General features: G+C 41.7%; 4 protein-coding genes and 1 long non-coding RNA gene across 5 annotated transcripts in view; 4 read left to right on the forward strand and 1 right to left on the reverse strand.

The window, feature by feature from the left end:
• The window catches only part of LOC138982996 (eukaryotic translation initiation factor 2-alpha kinase 3-like), a 387,290-nt gene that overhangs the window by 73,292 nt on the left and 297,296 nt on the right, over positions 1-16,702 (forward strand). The gene's annotated exons all lie outside the window — the stretch shown is intronic.
• The window catches only part of LOC138982991 (uncharacterized), a 135,257-nt gene that overhangs the window by 18,974 nt on the left and 99,581 nt on the right, over positions 1-16,702 (forward strand). The window lies entirely within an intron of this gene.
• Positions 1-16,702, reverse strand: part of LOC138982989 (uncharacterized) — a 110,406-nt gene that overhangs the window by 16,280 nt on the left and 77,424 nt on the right. The window lies entirely within an intron of this gene.
• On the forward strand, positions 11,695-13,664 carry LOC138982984 (uncharacterized). The gene is made up of 2 exons (XR_011461024.1): positions 11,695-12,504; positions 13,230-13,664. It is a non-coding gene; the product is annotated as an uncharacterized lncRNA (long non-coding RNA).
• LOC138982983 (uncharacterized) lies at positions 13,764-16,549 on the forward strand. Its single transcript, XM_070356374.1, has 2 exons — positions 13,764-15,683; positions 16,125-16,549. The coding sequence occupies exon 1, from the start codon at positions 13,810-13,812 to the stop codon at positions 15,151-15,153; it is 1,344 nt and encodes a 447-aa protein (XP_070212475.1). The 5' UTR covers positions 13,764-13,809; the 3' UTR covers positions 15,154-15,683; positions 16,125-16,549.

The following is a 16,702-nucleotide window of genomic DNA, read 5'->3' on the forward strand; positions in this document are numbered from 1 at the left end:
CAGATACACCCCGGACAAAATCTGGTCGATGAGATATTTCAATACCTGCTCTCAGCGCGCAGCGCAAACCGATTTTTTTTTTCGGGATCTTTTGTTTTCTGTATGCGGTCAGTAGGTGTTACAGAAAGAGTTATATTGATTTGTCTTTTTCTCCGCCTGTCTCTTTGTCCACTCAATCAACTTATTTTAACCACACTTGTTAGCAGTGCCTTCTCAGTTGGTGGCAGTGAGAATGGTAAGGACGGGGGTGTTTTTCCTACCTCGGAGGAATTTCTTGTTATAATCATCCTCATCTCATTAATCATCCAAAATTATAAATTTTATAAAATGACGCTTGGCTTGTGAAATGTCGCGAAAATGGGATGGGGCAAAAAATGGGACGGCGGCAAAATGGGATTACACCAAAATGGGATGTGGATCAGCCACTAGATTGCCAATTTTAAAGTCTTAGGTATGACCCGGTGTGACGTTTTCATCTTTCGCCGTGTTGATATTTCGATTTTCGGCCTCGTTGATCTAGTATAAACTCTACACTGAACAAAAAAAAACACCCTTCGATAGTACTGATGAGCGACCTTGTGTACCTTACATTCATGGGGCCAAATTTGTCCAACCAATTATTTTATTTAACTTAGAAATTTGATTCATCCTAAAAGGTTTCCCTTCTTACTCAAGGGACGTAACCACTCGGTACACGTTTTCGAAGAATTCGATTTTGGGAGTGAAATCTATTTAATTTCACAACCAATTTTCTTCACATGCAAGAAACTGACATGCTTTTCGTCCATAAATAATTTCCCTTCTTAATTTTACCAGGAAACAACATTTCAGTCTCGAGTAAATATCGAGGGGGAAATATGTACACAGGCGAAAGATGAAATCGTGACACCGGCCGAGGTTCGAACCCACGACCTCCCGATCACGGGGCGGACGCCTTACCACTAGGCTAACCGTACCGGTTTACCCTTGAGTGACAGACGGACACGTAATTAACACAAACACACACACTCAGCAGAGCAAAGCGGTATGACACACACACTCAGCAGAGCAAGGCAGTATAACACAAACACTGAGTCTGATTTATGAGAATGAGAATGAGGGAGAGAGAATTGTATTGAATTGAATTGAATTAAATTGAATTGAATTGATCTTTATCTTAACACTAACAGAATAAGAAATGCTAAAATGCTCTTTTTTTCATCCCGCAGACAGTCAAAATTCTAATCAAAAACAAGGAAAGAGATAGAAATAAAAGGAACAGTTATGACAGCTTTACAGACAGACAGACAGACAGACAGACAGACAGACAGACAGACAGACAGACAGACAGACAGACAGACAGAAAGAGAGACAAAAAAGAAACAAACAGACAGACAGACAAAGAGAGAGAGAGAGCCAGAGAAAGAGAGAGACAGAGAAACAGAGACACAGAGAGAAAGATAAACAGACACACAGACACCGACAGAAAAGTTGTGTGAAGAGCAGCTGACTGCTCTGCAGAATTTGTCTTACATTTTGGAAAGTTTTCTGACGATTTGGACGTGAAAACGAGACTGAACGCATGCAATAATTTTTTCAAAACTGCTCCGAAACTATCCCAAAAGCAAGTAATTAAATGACATGTTGTTACTGTACGATAACTAAGTCTTTCAATCAATCAATCAATATGAGGATTATATCGCGCGTATTCCGTGGGTACAGTTCTAAGCGCAGGGAGATATAGAGAATACTACATGGCTTGCTGTGTCGTACCAGATTTACACGAGTTGTTTTTTAAAATATTGAACTGCGAGCGAAAGCGAGCTGTTCACTATTTGAAAAAGCAACGAGTGTAAATCTGGTACGAAACAGCAAGCCATGTAGTATTCTGTTTATCCTACATACTGTACTATCATGTATTTTACTGAAAATGTCCTGCAGTCGAGGCAGCTAAATTGAAGACGCTTGTTTTGGAACCTCGATCTCTTCTAAAGCCTCGTGCAATCTATTACGTCAAAGCAAAGAAACGTGTTAGTTCTAAAGATTGATCGAGGGTAATTAGCGAGCGCAATTTTTGTTTCTATAATGACGTTTGTCTCGGTGACTTTGGCATCATAAGCAGTGGAAAAACAGGTCCCTGCCAGACTTGCTTGACATGACCTCATTTACATGATATACACACGTGTGATTTGAACGATTATTATCTCACGGGCGTCTCTCTCACGTATGTAGGATAATTATTTTTTTTAAACATTTTTTATGCAATTTATATCGCGCACATATTCAAGGCACAGGGATTTATTTATGCCGTGTGAGATGGAATTTTTTTTTTTACACAATACATCACGCATTCACATCGGCCAGCAGATCGCAGCCATTTCGGCGCATATCCTACTTTTCACGGCCTATTATTTCAAGTCACACGGGTGTTTTGGTGGACATTTTTGGCTCACGTAAGTGTAGCCTATGCGGTGCTAACCTTTGCCTGTCTGTGCGTGTGTGTGTGTGTGTATGTGATAGAAACTTTAACATTTCCGAGTCTATGGATAAAGCTCGCATAAGAAGATTACGTCTCGGTCAAAAGTGTTTGACGTGTGTGATAGAAACTTTAACATTTGAAGACGTCACATTATGACGTAAGAGGGTTAGACGTCACCAAAGAAATTACTGAAAGTCTCGGTCATTGTTATTGTGAGCGGGCCGAGACTAGTTGGCAGATCCAGTGTCTCGCTTTCTTGCACAGTTCTGTGTGTGTGTGTGTGTGTGTGTGTGTGTGTATGTGTGACGGAGTGAGTGAGTTTGTGTTATGTTACTGTTTGTTGATTTCTTACGGGAGCCTTGAAGGCTTCGCCTCTTGTTATATATGTCTATACAATTTTGCCAGGAAAGACCCTTTTGTCAATCGTGGGATCTTTAACGTGCACACCCCAATGTAGTGTACACGAAGGGACCTCGGTTTTTCGTCTCATCCGAAAGACTAGCACTTGAACCCACCACCTAGGTTAGGAAAGGGGGGAGAAAATTGCTAACGCCCTGACCCAGGGTCTTCTTCTTCTTCTTCTTCTTCTACGTTCCCAGGGTCGAACTCGCAACCTCTCGCTTCCGAGCGCAAGTGCGTTACCACTCGGCCACCCACCCTAACCCTAACTAAGTCTTTCCTTTTTTTTGTCATTCTAACTTGTTTTATCACACTCGGAAAATATCACACGCAAAATACTATCAATCAATCAATCAATATGAGGCTTATATCGCGCGTATTCCGTGGGTACAGTTCTAAGCGCAGGGATTTATTTATCATTTTTTTTATCTTTTTCATTTTTTATTTTATGCATGCAATTTATATCGCGCACATATTCAAGGCGCAGGGATTTATTTATTCCGTGTGAGATGGATTTGTTTTTTTACACAATACATCACGCATTCACATCGGCCAGCAGATCGCAGCCATTTCGGCGCATATCCTACTTTTCACGGCCTATTATTCCAAGTCACACGGGTATTTTGGTGGACATTTTTATATATGCCTATACAATTTTGCCAGGAAAGACCCTTTTGTCAATCGTGGGATCTTTAACGTGCACACCCCAATGTAGTGTACACGATACTAGCGAAATTATTATTTTGTTTGTTTGTTCTATAAATGTGACATGCTTTAGGCTGTTATATACTACATTATGATGTTTTTAGATCCACAGATTTAGGTCAAAAATATGATAGTTTTTTCTGAGATGGTGCAGACAACGTTAACCCTCATATAAATTAAATGTATTCCATGGTGGAATCCTGCTTGCACAATCTAATCTATTCAATCTAACCTAATCATAGGCACAATCAATAGAATCAAAATCACTCACTTTTATTTTCTTGCCTTTCTGCTATTCCTCCCGTCTGAGAAAGATCACCAAAGTCATCAAAATCAGGTATTTACCACTGTATGCAACAAGTCTCACAAACTCGAATTATCTCTCTTGCAAACTGACAGATTTAACACCCGCACCATATGATGTCTGACCGGACAATTGCTAATTTGTAAAAAAAAAAAAAAAAGGGGGGGTCCTTTACGTCCTCACAGGACATTTTCCTTTTAGGGACATGAGTTGATGATACGCTAAAAGAAGAAAAGGAGGGAAAGAAAAGGGCAAGACCAAGCAATCCCGACCGTGATAGGACCCCGGCCCCGCTCTCCATGAATAAGGGAGGGGGGTGGGGCAATGAGAAATATACTCGGGGATAACTTTTCCTTTATATGCGTTGACTTCCTAGGGGAAGGACCATTAAAAACATGGATTTTTAATTCAATTTTAGTTTCGTTAAGAGTTTTACACTGGAAAATGATGCACAACATTTATCCGACCAACATTCTCCTGTGTAAAATGAAAAAAAGATAAAACTCAGGACCACCTGTTAGAAGGTTTAAAAGTGACAACATTGTGAGAAAAATATAAAGAACATGCGCAAAACGTAATACTGATCTTCTATAGGGTAGTAACATTTGGATACATCATTTCATTGACGCACGCATGAGTTGCTATGCGGCATTTGTTAATTTTAAAATAGGATAAAAAGATCTATCTGCGTTGTCCGTCGACCTCCCCGCCACTACAATAGTCGCAGGGGAGGCGACGTCACATTAGCAGTATTAACTGAGAGAGGAAACAGCTATCCTCTCGTTTATATAATCATGTTTTTATGTTTATTGTGTAATCCGAAAACAGGAGTTTAAAACCATCAGGAAAAAAAAAAAAAAAAAAAAAACACGCACACGCCCGCGAGGTGGGGCAATGCCCTTCCCTCCCTGCGAGCTGTGTGTCCCCTTTGTTTAAGTTAATACCGTTGACAAATGACGATCATATATTTATGCTGGCTTTATTTTATTTTGCCCCCCATTTAGGGAGTCCAGAATTACAAGGGACTTACAGTGATTTTTTAATTGTGAGAATTTCCTCAGACGACAGATCTCTGCTCCCCGTGAGAGCGCTGAGGGCCATGAGGTAGGTGTCTGGTTTAGGGACGGACACTTTATTTTTTGTCACAAAACAGTAGGTATCCGTTAATAAGTTGATGAGAGCCTCGGGGCTCTGCTTCTGCCTAGCAGTCACCATAGAGGTGAGGCAGAGCTCCAGGTAGCCTCTCAGGTCTTTTTCTTCTGGTTTTTGGGTTGTTATGAACACAGAGTCTCTGTGACTATCGACTTTTTTGAGGACTTTTGCTAATTTGCGAAACGAACTAACTTTATGTAGGCCACGACCTCTCAAAGGGGTGAGAACCGTGTCAGTGTATTAACCAATCATATGAACACCTTAATTGTCCGGCACGTGCGCTCTCAAAATCCACTGACCAATAGCCGACGAGAACGACATCACTGCAGGACGGTCAAGTCATGCAATCCAATTGGGCGGTGTTTATGATGCTCCCCGTGCCGACCACTGTTGCGTCTTCAAATGTCCAGTGTCAATTGTATTGGATGATTCTCAACGCCCAATACCAAACGCTTATAACTTTTATCAACGCAACTTTTAACTTGTACAGCCCCACTCCCGTCATCCTCCCGGCCCCACCCCCACACACCCAGCTTTTTCTTAGCGTACAACCATCTCATGTCCCAAATAGAATCTTATTCTGGGGACACAAATAGAAATTACATACATTCAACTCGTGGTCAAAACAACGTTTATGCTTGTGGCCATTGTCACCTAGGCGAGACCGTGAAATCTTGGCGAAAAATGTTTAATATCTTTATTGTACAAAATAAAACAAACTAACAAAAACCGATTTTTTCTCACAGAATATTATCATGCTGTTCTCGCAACAACAACAACAACAACAACAACAACAACAACAACAACAACAACAACAACAACAACAACAACAACAACAACAACAACAACAACACTTCAGGGAGTTATTCCATGAAAAATGCATGGATGTATAATTTCTATTCGATTTTGTTTTCGCTGTGTACAAAAGGAAACAAACAAACTGACAATAACCGATTTTATCTTACAGAATATGATCATGCTGTTCTGGCAACAATAACAAAAACACTTAACAGAGTTATTCCATAAAATCGCATGGATGTATTATATATTTTCTATTCGGAAAAAACCCACCCGAATGTTATGCTTAAAGTATTCCCATACACGTTTTAGGATTGGACATGAAACGGTTACCGAAGGTGCTTTTCCTCAGGCCCGTACAGACACTTCGGCATGCTTGAATTTTTTGACATTCAACAAGGCTTGAGTCGGTTTCGTGTAATCCCTTTGCCTAATCAGTCAAATTATACAAGTCATAAAAAATGTTCCCGGCAGATATCAAACCATACGTGCAGAAGTATCGTCTGTTTCTCACGCGGGCTTAAAGCTTAATTATGATCAAAGCACTCTCTAAGTTGTTAAACAGTTGTTTTTTGTATGTGTACCAGGGTTTGCTAGTGTGTGATAGGGTTCGTGTCCGTCTGTAGATGTTAGTTTCTTTGTCAGTCCTGTGTTGACAACTCTTCGACAAGCGCTTAGAACTGTACCCACAGAATACGCGCTGTATAAGCTTCATATTGATTGATTGATTGATTGATTGATTGAATGGTAACATGAAAGCACAGCTGTTTAATATTTTCCCACACACACACACGCACACGTGCGCACGAGAAAACATAAGACTTTCATAAGTAATGTGATTAATCAACATGAAATAAACTTTTTTGTTGGCTTCTAGCGTGAAAAAGCGCGTGGGTGGCACGAACATTTTCATAATAATAAACATCACCTTTATCACAGACTTATATCCCATTTCGTGACACCTACCACTACTCCACTACATCAAAGGATGTCTGTTGAGATAATCGAATGGTTCAAAACTTTCAAACCTGCGCGCATATTCTAAGCCGACTAACACATAATAGTCAAGGACATCATAAAATGGTTCTCGGTGAAAACTTGACCGAGGGCCATTTTACGACGTCCTTGACTAGATAGTGTTTATGGCCAAACCAAGCACAACCCGAGTGTGTCAAGTATACTCATGTGCCTTGCTTCTTGGACAATGTAAAGAACACCGAAAGTACTTCAATGCCGTTCTCGAGTTACGTTGACTTTTACAAAGGTTGCAGCTGACACGGCTTACGTAATCCGGTTTCCTGGTCATGTGTGTGAAAAATGTGTCCATTAAAAGCATAATCTTTAATTCATATATTATTTCAAAAAAGATGTTAAAACTAAGGACCACCTTTTGTTAAAAACTTTAAGAGTGAAACGTTATGTGAAAAATAGAGAAACTGTGGCCTATTATGTGTTTTCGCCGGTAGGTGTCAATTGACTCCCCTCCGCTTAAGCGGCAATCGTTTAGCAAGCGCCGGTGTCTGCTTCAAGAAAGCCCTTCACACCCAGATTAAGTGAGGGAACATCGAATAGTGACATTTTTCGATGTGATTTTTCGATTTCATAAACAACAATTTTGAAAAATAATATAAAAGAGATAAATATTTTGCAAATACCGTATCTGGGTGGTCTAAATCAGGCTACCATAACTGTCTCGTTGTATGCCTTTTTTTTCTTCCAAGTATATACAACTATTGCAACAACAATAAAGAGTTAACAGGCAAGTGATATTTAATTTAGAAATGGAATACGCTTTAATTTAAAACAAAAGCACAACGAACAAGATGTTTTAATTTATTTCGCTCCAAGTCAAAATTTAAGCAAAACATCTAAATAGTTTTAAATGCGCATTTAGTCCGCTGTCGCACGGAGGAATGTAGGATTACCAAAACCGGCAAAATCAAAACTGGGCAAAACTTGATTTAAAAGAACGCCCCCCCCCCCCCCCCCCCCCTGTAGAATTTGCACTGCTAGATGCGTTGGCGGCATCCCATCCTGCCTCTCCCAACTTGCCGTATCCCAGTCTGCCTTACCAAATTTGCCGCATCCCAGCCTGCTGCTTTGTGTGTGTTAGTGCGTGTGTATTTGTGTTTGTGAGGCAGGGAAAGAGAGAGAGAGAGAGAGAGAGAGAGAGAGAGAGGGAGACTGAGAGAGAGAGAGAGAAAGAGAGAAAATAGAGAGAGAGAGGGGGAGAGAGAGAGAAAGAGAGAGAGAGAGGGGGGAGAGAGAGAAAGGGGGAGAGAGAGAGAAAGAGAGAGAGAAAGAGAGAGAGAGAGAGAGAGAGAGAGAGAGAGAGACACACACACACATACACAGAGAAAGAGAGAGAGAGAGAGATGTCAACAAAATCAAGGAAAAGAAAAGCCCAACAAAGAATTTCAAGTGGCAGCCCAACTTTTCGACCTGTTGCCAGGCCTTCCTCAGCGGCGTTTAATTCTGCGAGACGCCAATTCATGCATCAAGTACTAAGCAACACAATACCATAGTTAATTCTGTTACGAAACACAAAGCAAATATTTCAAAGATAAAATCTACAAGACTTGACTAAAATTAATGTAAAAAATCAACAAGAAGAAACAGAGGCGAAAACAGTATTTGACTTTCAATGTTTTTGCAGAGAACTTGTTTACGGCAATAGTGGAAACTAACATGTTTTATGAACGTGTTTATGTTTTGCAATCTTGTTTTCTGATTTATCCATCTCTATATTTATTTAACTATTTTCACTTTACTTATTTAGTTCCGATCAAATGATCCGCTGCAAGAGCAGTTTGTAAATAAAATCAGCGATACAAAATGCCTCCGTTTCACTTAGATGGCGTATGGAAATAATTAATAACCTTATTTTATGATGGGTGACCTCATTGCAAATTGCTGAAATTTAAAAAACGATATCACAAATAGAGTTACTAGACGGAGCCCTTCGGGGCGTTTAGTCATGCTTGAGACGTATATTCACATGTTTTGATAGAGTATGTCCTTATCTGCGACCAAAAGACAAATTGTTGCTTCAACAGTGCTTTGAGCGGATCATTAAGTATTGCACTTTCGCGTCTAATAACCTACGGTGTCTAAAATTAAATACGGCGAAGTGGTCTGAGCCTACAATGTTTAAATGTGTACACTACATTGGGTGTGCACGTTAAATATCCCACGATTGACAAAAGGGTCTTTCCTGGCAAAATTGCTTAGGCACAGTTAATAATTGTCTACCTATACCCGTGTGACTTGGAATAATAGGCCGTGAAAGGTAAATATGCGCCGAAATGGCTGCAATCTACTGGCCGTATAAAATTTCATCTCACACGGCATCACTGCAGAGCGCCTAGAACTGTACCCACGGAATATGCGCGATATAAGACTCATTGATTGATTGAAATGTTTGATTGCATAACTTCTAAAAACTAGTTCCATGGTCTCATCCCTCCCCCCATCTACCCCCCCCCCCCTCATCCCCTATTTTTTAAAAATCTTTTTTTTTTCTTGCTCCTTTTACAGTATCACGGTAAATGTTCCCAAATAGATCCTAGTTACCTCAGAGGACGTTAATCCCCAAAGTCAGCCAGTCAGTCAGTCATTAAAGGCAAAAGCGAGGTAACGCACAACTGGGTCCGACCAGTAAAGCCGTCGCTGCCTGTGTGACAACCACCATAAAAATCTACTACAGCGGGAAATTTTCAAGTTAAGTATTTTCAACCATCATGTGCCCGCATTCAACTTTACAATCAAAGGATGTCTGTTGAGATAATCGAATGGATCAAAACTTTGAAACCTGCGCGCATATTCTAAGCCGACTAACACATAATTGTTAAGGACATCATAAAATGGTTCTCGGTGAAAACTTGACCGAGGGCCATTTTACGACGTCCTTGACTCGAGTGTGTGACGTATTCTCATATGCGCTGCTTCTTGGGCAAGGTAAAGAACACCAATACTTCAATGCCGTTCTCGAGCTACGTTGACTTTTACAAAGGGTACAGCTGACACGGCTTACGTAATCTGGTTTCCTGGTCATTTGTGTGAAAAATCTGTCCGACAAAGAAAACTGCCCAACGAATATAGATAACTCGGTCGAAAAAAATACTACCAGCAAAATATCTAACCCCCCCCCCTCCCACCTCCGCCGAAGAAAGAGCACGGGATTCAATACATGATGATAGTTATTAAACACAAAGCAGTTGTAGCTAGGTTCAAGGCAATCACAAGATAGGAAAGCTTTCGAGTCATCGACAATCATTCGGAGGTGTGTTTTGGAACAAATGTTGGAGAAAAGGGTAAATGTCGGCTTCTTTTACAGACACTATCTAGTCTTATGTTTCTTATTTGTTTGACCCTCTTAGGATTATGGAGTTTTATGCACTGCCTTTTATAGTTAACTAAACTTTTGTATTTGAATTAGCCCATTGCAGTTGGTGTAGACCTTAAAGGCATATGTACGCGCTCCCGTGTTTACAAAGTGTAGTTTGCCCATAATCGATGTCAAACGCACCATAAGACCATGTAATGACGATATGTCGCCATGCGCGGACCATATACATGCATTACAGCTTGTTCTAGCCTCTGAAAAAGTGAGGATGTCAACAAAGACGCGGAGTTATTTCCCTTGCGTCAACGCTACCTCTGTTGGCAAATCTATAAATAGGACGATCTAGATCAAAATAAAAATTCAAATATCTCAACATTTAAGGGGTCCTAGACCACAATATCTTGCAGGGAACTTAATTTAGCATGTCTCCAGCTGTGGGTAAAGCAATTAGCGTGTATAGTCATCGAGTACATATGGCTTTAAGCTTATTTAAATCGCTTGTCCAGTATTTAATTTAGTTCTCAATTTTTGTATGAATTCAAATGTTTAGTGTTCTTAGTATGTCTTGCTAAACTAAGTTCTATTTAATCAGAGTATGTTTGCGTGTGCTTACCCAAGTAAACAAGAAGGGCAAAGCCCATACGACTCACATGCTTTACACATTTTTCCTACCAAAATACATGTGACCCAAGGTCAAGGTCATCCAAGGTCATGCAACACAAAGCTGTTAATTTAAGACATAGGAAGTACAATGGTGCTTATTGGCTCTTTCTACCATGAGATATGGTCACTTTTAGTGGTTCATTACCTTATTTTGGTCACATTTCATAAGGGTCAAAGTGACCTTGACCTTGATCATATGTGACCAAATGTGTCTCATGATGAAAGCATAACATGTGCCCCACATAATTTTTAAGTTTGAAACAGTTATCTTCCATAGTTCAGGGTCAAGGTCACTTCAAAATATGTATACAATCCAACTTTGAAGAGCTCCTGTGACCTTGACCTTGAAGCAAGGTAAACCAAACTGGTATCAAAAGATGGGGCTTACTTTGCCCTATATATCATATATAGGTGAGGTATTCAATCTCAAAAACTTCAGAGAAAATGGGAAAAATGTGAAAAATAGCTGTTTTTTAGGCAACATTTATGGCCCCTGCGACCTTGACCTTGAAGCAAGGTCAAGATGCTATGTATGTTTTTTGGGGCCTTGTCATCATACACCATCTTGCCAAATTTGGTACTGATAGACTGAATAGTGTCCAAGAAATATCCAACGTTAAAGTTTTCCGGACGTCCGGACGTCCGGACGGACGGACGGACGGACGGACGGACGGACGGACGGACGACTCGGGTGAGTACATAGACTCACTTTTGCTTCGCATGTGAGTCAAAAAGTACCACACTATGTACTATAGTATACCATAGTACTTGTACTATAGTATACTATAGTTTACTATGGTACAAGTACTATGGTACATTGAATTGTACTATAGTATACTATAGTTTACTATAGTACAAGTACTATGTCACAAGCGGCTTTAATATTAGCATACTTTTATGCTGTGGTGTTAAAGGTATTGTATTGGAGCGCCTGTGTTCCTCTATTTCGCCTGTCATAGGTAGACGCTGGTTAACTGCAGGTGTCTCGTGGAGCTCGTGCTCAGGTATTTCACGTGTGTTTTGCTTGTATTTTGTAAGGTGAACTCAGAGCTAAATTCGAGCTCGTAGATACTCCTTTTTATTCATTCGTTCTTTGCCTTTAGCCGAGGGAAGATAGCTTGCGTTCCAAGCGAATCCGTTCTTCGTTGAACGTAGGGTCTGTTTGCGTAGAGCAGATGCCGGAAACCTGTTATCAACGGCAGGGGATATGTATGGCTACTTCAATACAACCAGGATGTGGTATGTAATCATTAAATATTATGTTGTGTGTGTTACAGTTAAATTATTCTCAGGTTTAGATTTGCTTATTGACTTCTGAAAACCGGTCAATCCAAGATGGCGGAATGTATAGTGTGCACGTGCGTGTGTAACTTTGTACTTGAACGGTATGAATTTGTGAGTTTGTTTTGGGGAATGGTTTGGTATGTTGTTGAATGAATATGTTTTGGTTGAAAGGGGAGTGGTGGACAGTTTTGTTTATAGAATGAATTTGGTATTATTCGTTGGACTTCATACTTAGCAGAATTAAATGTATAAGTCCGTTGGTATGTGTGTTCGAGATGCATGAGAGTGAGAGTAGAGAATTATGTCCATTTAATCCTGCACTTGGTTGTTAAGTTATAAGGACGGGTGGGCGATGTTACTGTTACCGTGAACTAAGTCTTGCGTTCACCATTCCAGGTTGTTGGTTTTCACCATGCTGAGGTCTTGACCTACTACTGAGATGTCTGCCTGCTCCACTTTCGACGACGGCACTCCTCGCCTGGCAAGGACTTGACGTCACTGATGACTCCTGTCGCTTCGCACCACGGCCTCGTTGACTCCGGTTCATGAACGATTTCGGATACGCAAGCACGGTAACATTAGCCTTAGCCCGTCCTAACAGCTAAACGTGCAGGAGCTATAACGTCATAATGAACTGAGCGAAAGTGAGAGGTATGAAAGTTTCTAAATAATTATTCTTTGTTGTTATAGGCTTTAACGCTGGTTGATCTTTGTTGTTGTTGTGGATATTGCCGAAAGAAAGATTTGTATAGTTAGATAGTGTTGTGCGTGTATTTATGTTATGTATAATTGATTGTTTGTAAGAAACGTCCTTAATCTACTGTTCGTGTCAACTTGTGTTTTGTGGTCGGAAGAGCAAGATTGTTTTGAGTCGTGGATGACAGACTGCGTGCGTGTTTTGTGCATGTGTGCGTGACAAATGGGGGCTCGTCCGGGATCTTTATTATTACATCGTCACCTATGATTTTGCTCTGTTCGTCTGTTTGTTTGTACCGTCTTGTCAGGTTTGATTTTTGAGTCGTGGATGACAGACTGCGTGCGTGTTTTGTGCATGTGTGCGTGACAAATGGGGGCTCGATGTTACTGTTACTGTGAACTTAGTCTTGCGTTCACCATTCCAGGTTGTTGTATTTCACCATGCGGAGGCTACTCTGAACTGGCCTACTACTGAGGAGATGTCTGCCGCTCCACTTTCGACGACGGCACTGCTCGCCTGGCAAGGACTCGACGTCACCGATGACTCCTGTCGCTTCGCACCACGGCCTCGTTGACTCCGGTTCATGAACGATTTCGGATACGCAAGCACGGTAACATTAGCCTTAGCCCGTCCTAACAGCTAAACGTGCAGGAGCTATAACGTCATAATGAACTGAGCGAAAGTGAGAGGTATGAAAGTTTCTAAATAATTATTCTTTGTTGTTATAGGCTTTAACGCTGGTTGATCTTTGTTGTTGTTGTGGATATTGCCGAAAGAAAGATTTGTATAGTTAGATAGTGTTGTGCGTGTATTTATGTTATGTATAATTGATTGTTTGTAAGAAACGTCCTTAATCTACTGTTCGTGTCAACTTGTGTTTTGTGGTCGGAAGAGCAAGATTGTTTTGAGTCGTGGATGACAGACTGCGTGCGTGTTTTGTGCATGTGTGCGTGAAAGCCGCGAAGAAAGAGGAGACCTATGCTGGAATTCGAGACCTCATACTGATGGAACACCTGATGGACCATGTATCTGGAGACCTCGCGGATTTCATCCGGCAGCGCGAACCGGCGAACGTCACTGAGGCCGCCGAACTAGCTGAGAGGTTTGCTGCATCAAAAAGAGCCAGGAAAAACCCAGTTACTGCGACTGGTCGAGTCGAGAAGAACACGAAGGACATTGAAAACCCTGAGGAAGACTCTGCCCCAGTTGGTCCCGTCCACCCCAACGGCCCTTTTCCCAAGGGAAGTTGCTACGGTTGCGGTAAAAAGGGACACATCCGTAGGAATTGCCCGCATTCAGCATCGTCCTTCAACGTGAGGACCGTCACCAACGTGAGAACAGTTGTAACGATGCCAGGAACCACTGCTGCCACATCAGAGTTACCTACCCTTTGTGACCCATGTAGCCAACTGTCGTATACTCCTTTATGCACGGTCAGTATCAATGGATCACAAGTATCTGCTCTTCGTGACACAGGCGCCGACGGACTGGTTATTGACTCCTCGCTGGTAAAAGACTGTAACCTCAAGCAGGGAAGTCAAACTATTCGTTTCGCAGCAGGGAACGTTCAGAAGACTTGTCCTACTACGATCGTACATTTAGAGTCCCCATTCTTCTCAGGGAACGTTGTCGCTATTGTGGCTGACCAGCTAACATACCCCGTACTCATCGGAAACCGGATCGTTCAGCCTGGAGGAGAAACCCTTGAAGTTCCTGTGTACCGGGCGAAAGCTCAACCTGTCAAGATAGCCGCCATTACTCAAGTCCAAAATACGCGAGAAAAAGAACCTCCTAAAACACTACGGATGAAGGACTCTGGTCTAGGTGTTACCAGAGAGAAGTTGATCCAGCTACAGACGCTTGACCCAACTCTGTCTAGGGTGCGGGAGCTGGCAAAAGGGAGGAACCCTACACCATCTGGGAAGAAAGGAAAGGTGAAATTCCTTTGGAAGCAGGGCGTCCTACATCGCTTTTTCATAACCACGGAGAAGACCTTCAGTCAGGTGGTGGTGCCCGAGACTCTTCGTTCGGGTATTTTGAGACGATACCACAATGTTACTAAGACTGGTCATCTTGAGACAAAGAAAACTAAGAATAGACTCTGGCATTCGTTCTACTGGCCAGGGATGGAGGGCGACATCAGGCGTTATGTTCATTCCTGTGATGTTGGCCGTCGAGCTTTACCCAAAGGAGGATTACCCAAAGCTCACCTTGGAAAGTTGCCCCTCATAGATGAACCTTTCCGGAGAATCGCTGTCGACCGTGTTGGCACATTGACAGTCTCAGAGAGAGAGAATCGCTACAGACTGATCACCAGTCCCTTCAACCTCTACAGAAGACATAGATGACGAACGGAAGTTTGATGCGCTGGGCCCTGTTGCTTCAGACATTCACGTTCCGCATCAGAGCAATCCGGGGATGCGACAACGTCGGAGCAGACTATTACAGCCGCATTGTGTGGATTTTTTGTGACGAACCGTAGTTCGGTTTGAGTAGGGGGGTTTGTCACAAGCGGCTTTAATATTAGCATACTTTTATGCTGTGGTGTTAAAGGTATTGTATTGGAGCGCCTGTGTTCCTCTATTTCGCCTGTCATAGGTAGACGCTGGTTAACTGCAGGTGTCTCGTGGAGCTCGTGCTCAGGTATTTCACGTGTGTTTTGCTTGTATTTTGTAAGGTGAACTCAGAGCTAAATTCGAGCTCGTAGATACTCCTTTTTATTCATTCGTTCTTTGCCTTTAGCCGAGGGAAGATAGCTTGCGTTCCAAGCGAATCCGTTCTTCGTTGAACGTAGGGTCTGTTTGCGTAGAGCAGATGCCGGAAACCTGTTATCAACGGCAGGGGATATGTATGGCTACTTCAATACAACCAGGATGTGGTATGTAATCATTAAATATTATGTTGTGTGTGTTACAGTTAAATTATTCTCAGGTTTAGATTTGCTTATTGACTTCTGAAAACCGGTCAATCCAAGATGGCGGAATGTATAGTGTGCACGTGCGTGTGTAACTTTGTACTTGAACGGTATGAATTTGTGAGTTTGTTTTGGGGAATGGTTTGGTATGTTGTTGAATGAATATGTTTTGGTTGAAAGGGGAGTGGTGGACAGTTTTGTTTATAGAATGAATTTGGTATTATTCGTTGGACTTCATACTTAGCAGAATTAAATGTATAAGTCCGTTGGTATGTGTGTTCGAGATGCATGAGAGTGAGAGTAGAGAATTATGTCCATTTAATCCTGCACTTGGTTGTTAAGTTATAAGGACGGGTGGGCGATGTTACTGTTACCGTGAACTAAGTCTTGCGTTCACCATTCCAGGTTGTTGGTTTTCACCATGCTGAGGTCTTGACCTACTACTGAGATGTCTGCCTGCTCCACTTTCGACGACGGCACTCCTCGCCTGGCAAGGACTTGACGTCACTGATGACTCCTGTCGCTTCGCACCACGGCCTCGTTGACTCCGGTTCATGAACGATTTCGGATACGCAAGCACGGTAACATTAGCCTTAGCCCGTCCTAACAGCTAAACGTGCAGGAGCTATAACGTCATAATGAACTGAGCGAAAGTGAGAGGTATGAAAGTTTCTAAATAATTATTCTTTGTTGTTATAGGCTTTAACGCTGGTTGATCTTTGTTGTTGTTGTGGATATTGCCGAAAGAAAGATTTGTATAGTTAGATAGTGTTGTGCGTGTATTTATGTTATGTATAATTGATTGTTTGTAAGAAACGTCCTTAATCTACTGTTCGTGTCAACTTGTGTTTTGTGGTCGGAAGAGCAAGATTGTTTTGAGTCGTGGATGACAGACTGCGTGCGTGTTTTGTGCATGTGTGCGTGACATACTATGGTACATTGAATTGTACTATGGTGTACCATAGTTTACTGTAGTACTAGTA

Source organism: Littorina saxatilis, linkage group LG12 (genome assembly GCF_037325665.1).
Source record: "Littorina saxatilis isolate snail1 linkage group LG12, US_GU_Lsax_2.0, whole genome shotgun sequence".
Lineage (NCBI taxonomy): Eukaryota > Metazoa > Mollusca > Gastropoda > Littorinimorpha > Littorinidae > Littorina > Littorina saxatilis.

Excerpts from the sequence above, each read along its gene's own strand:
- LOC138982983 (XM_070356374.1), top strand. The coding sequence starts at position 13,810 with ATGGAACACCTGATGGACCATGTATCTGGAGACCTCGCGGATTTCATC.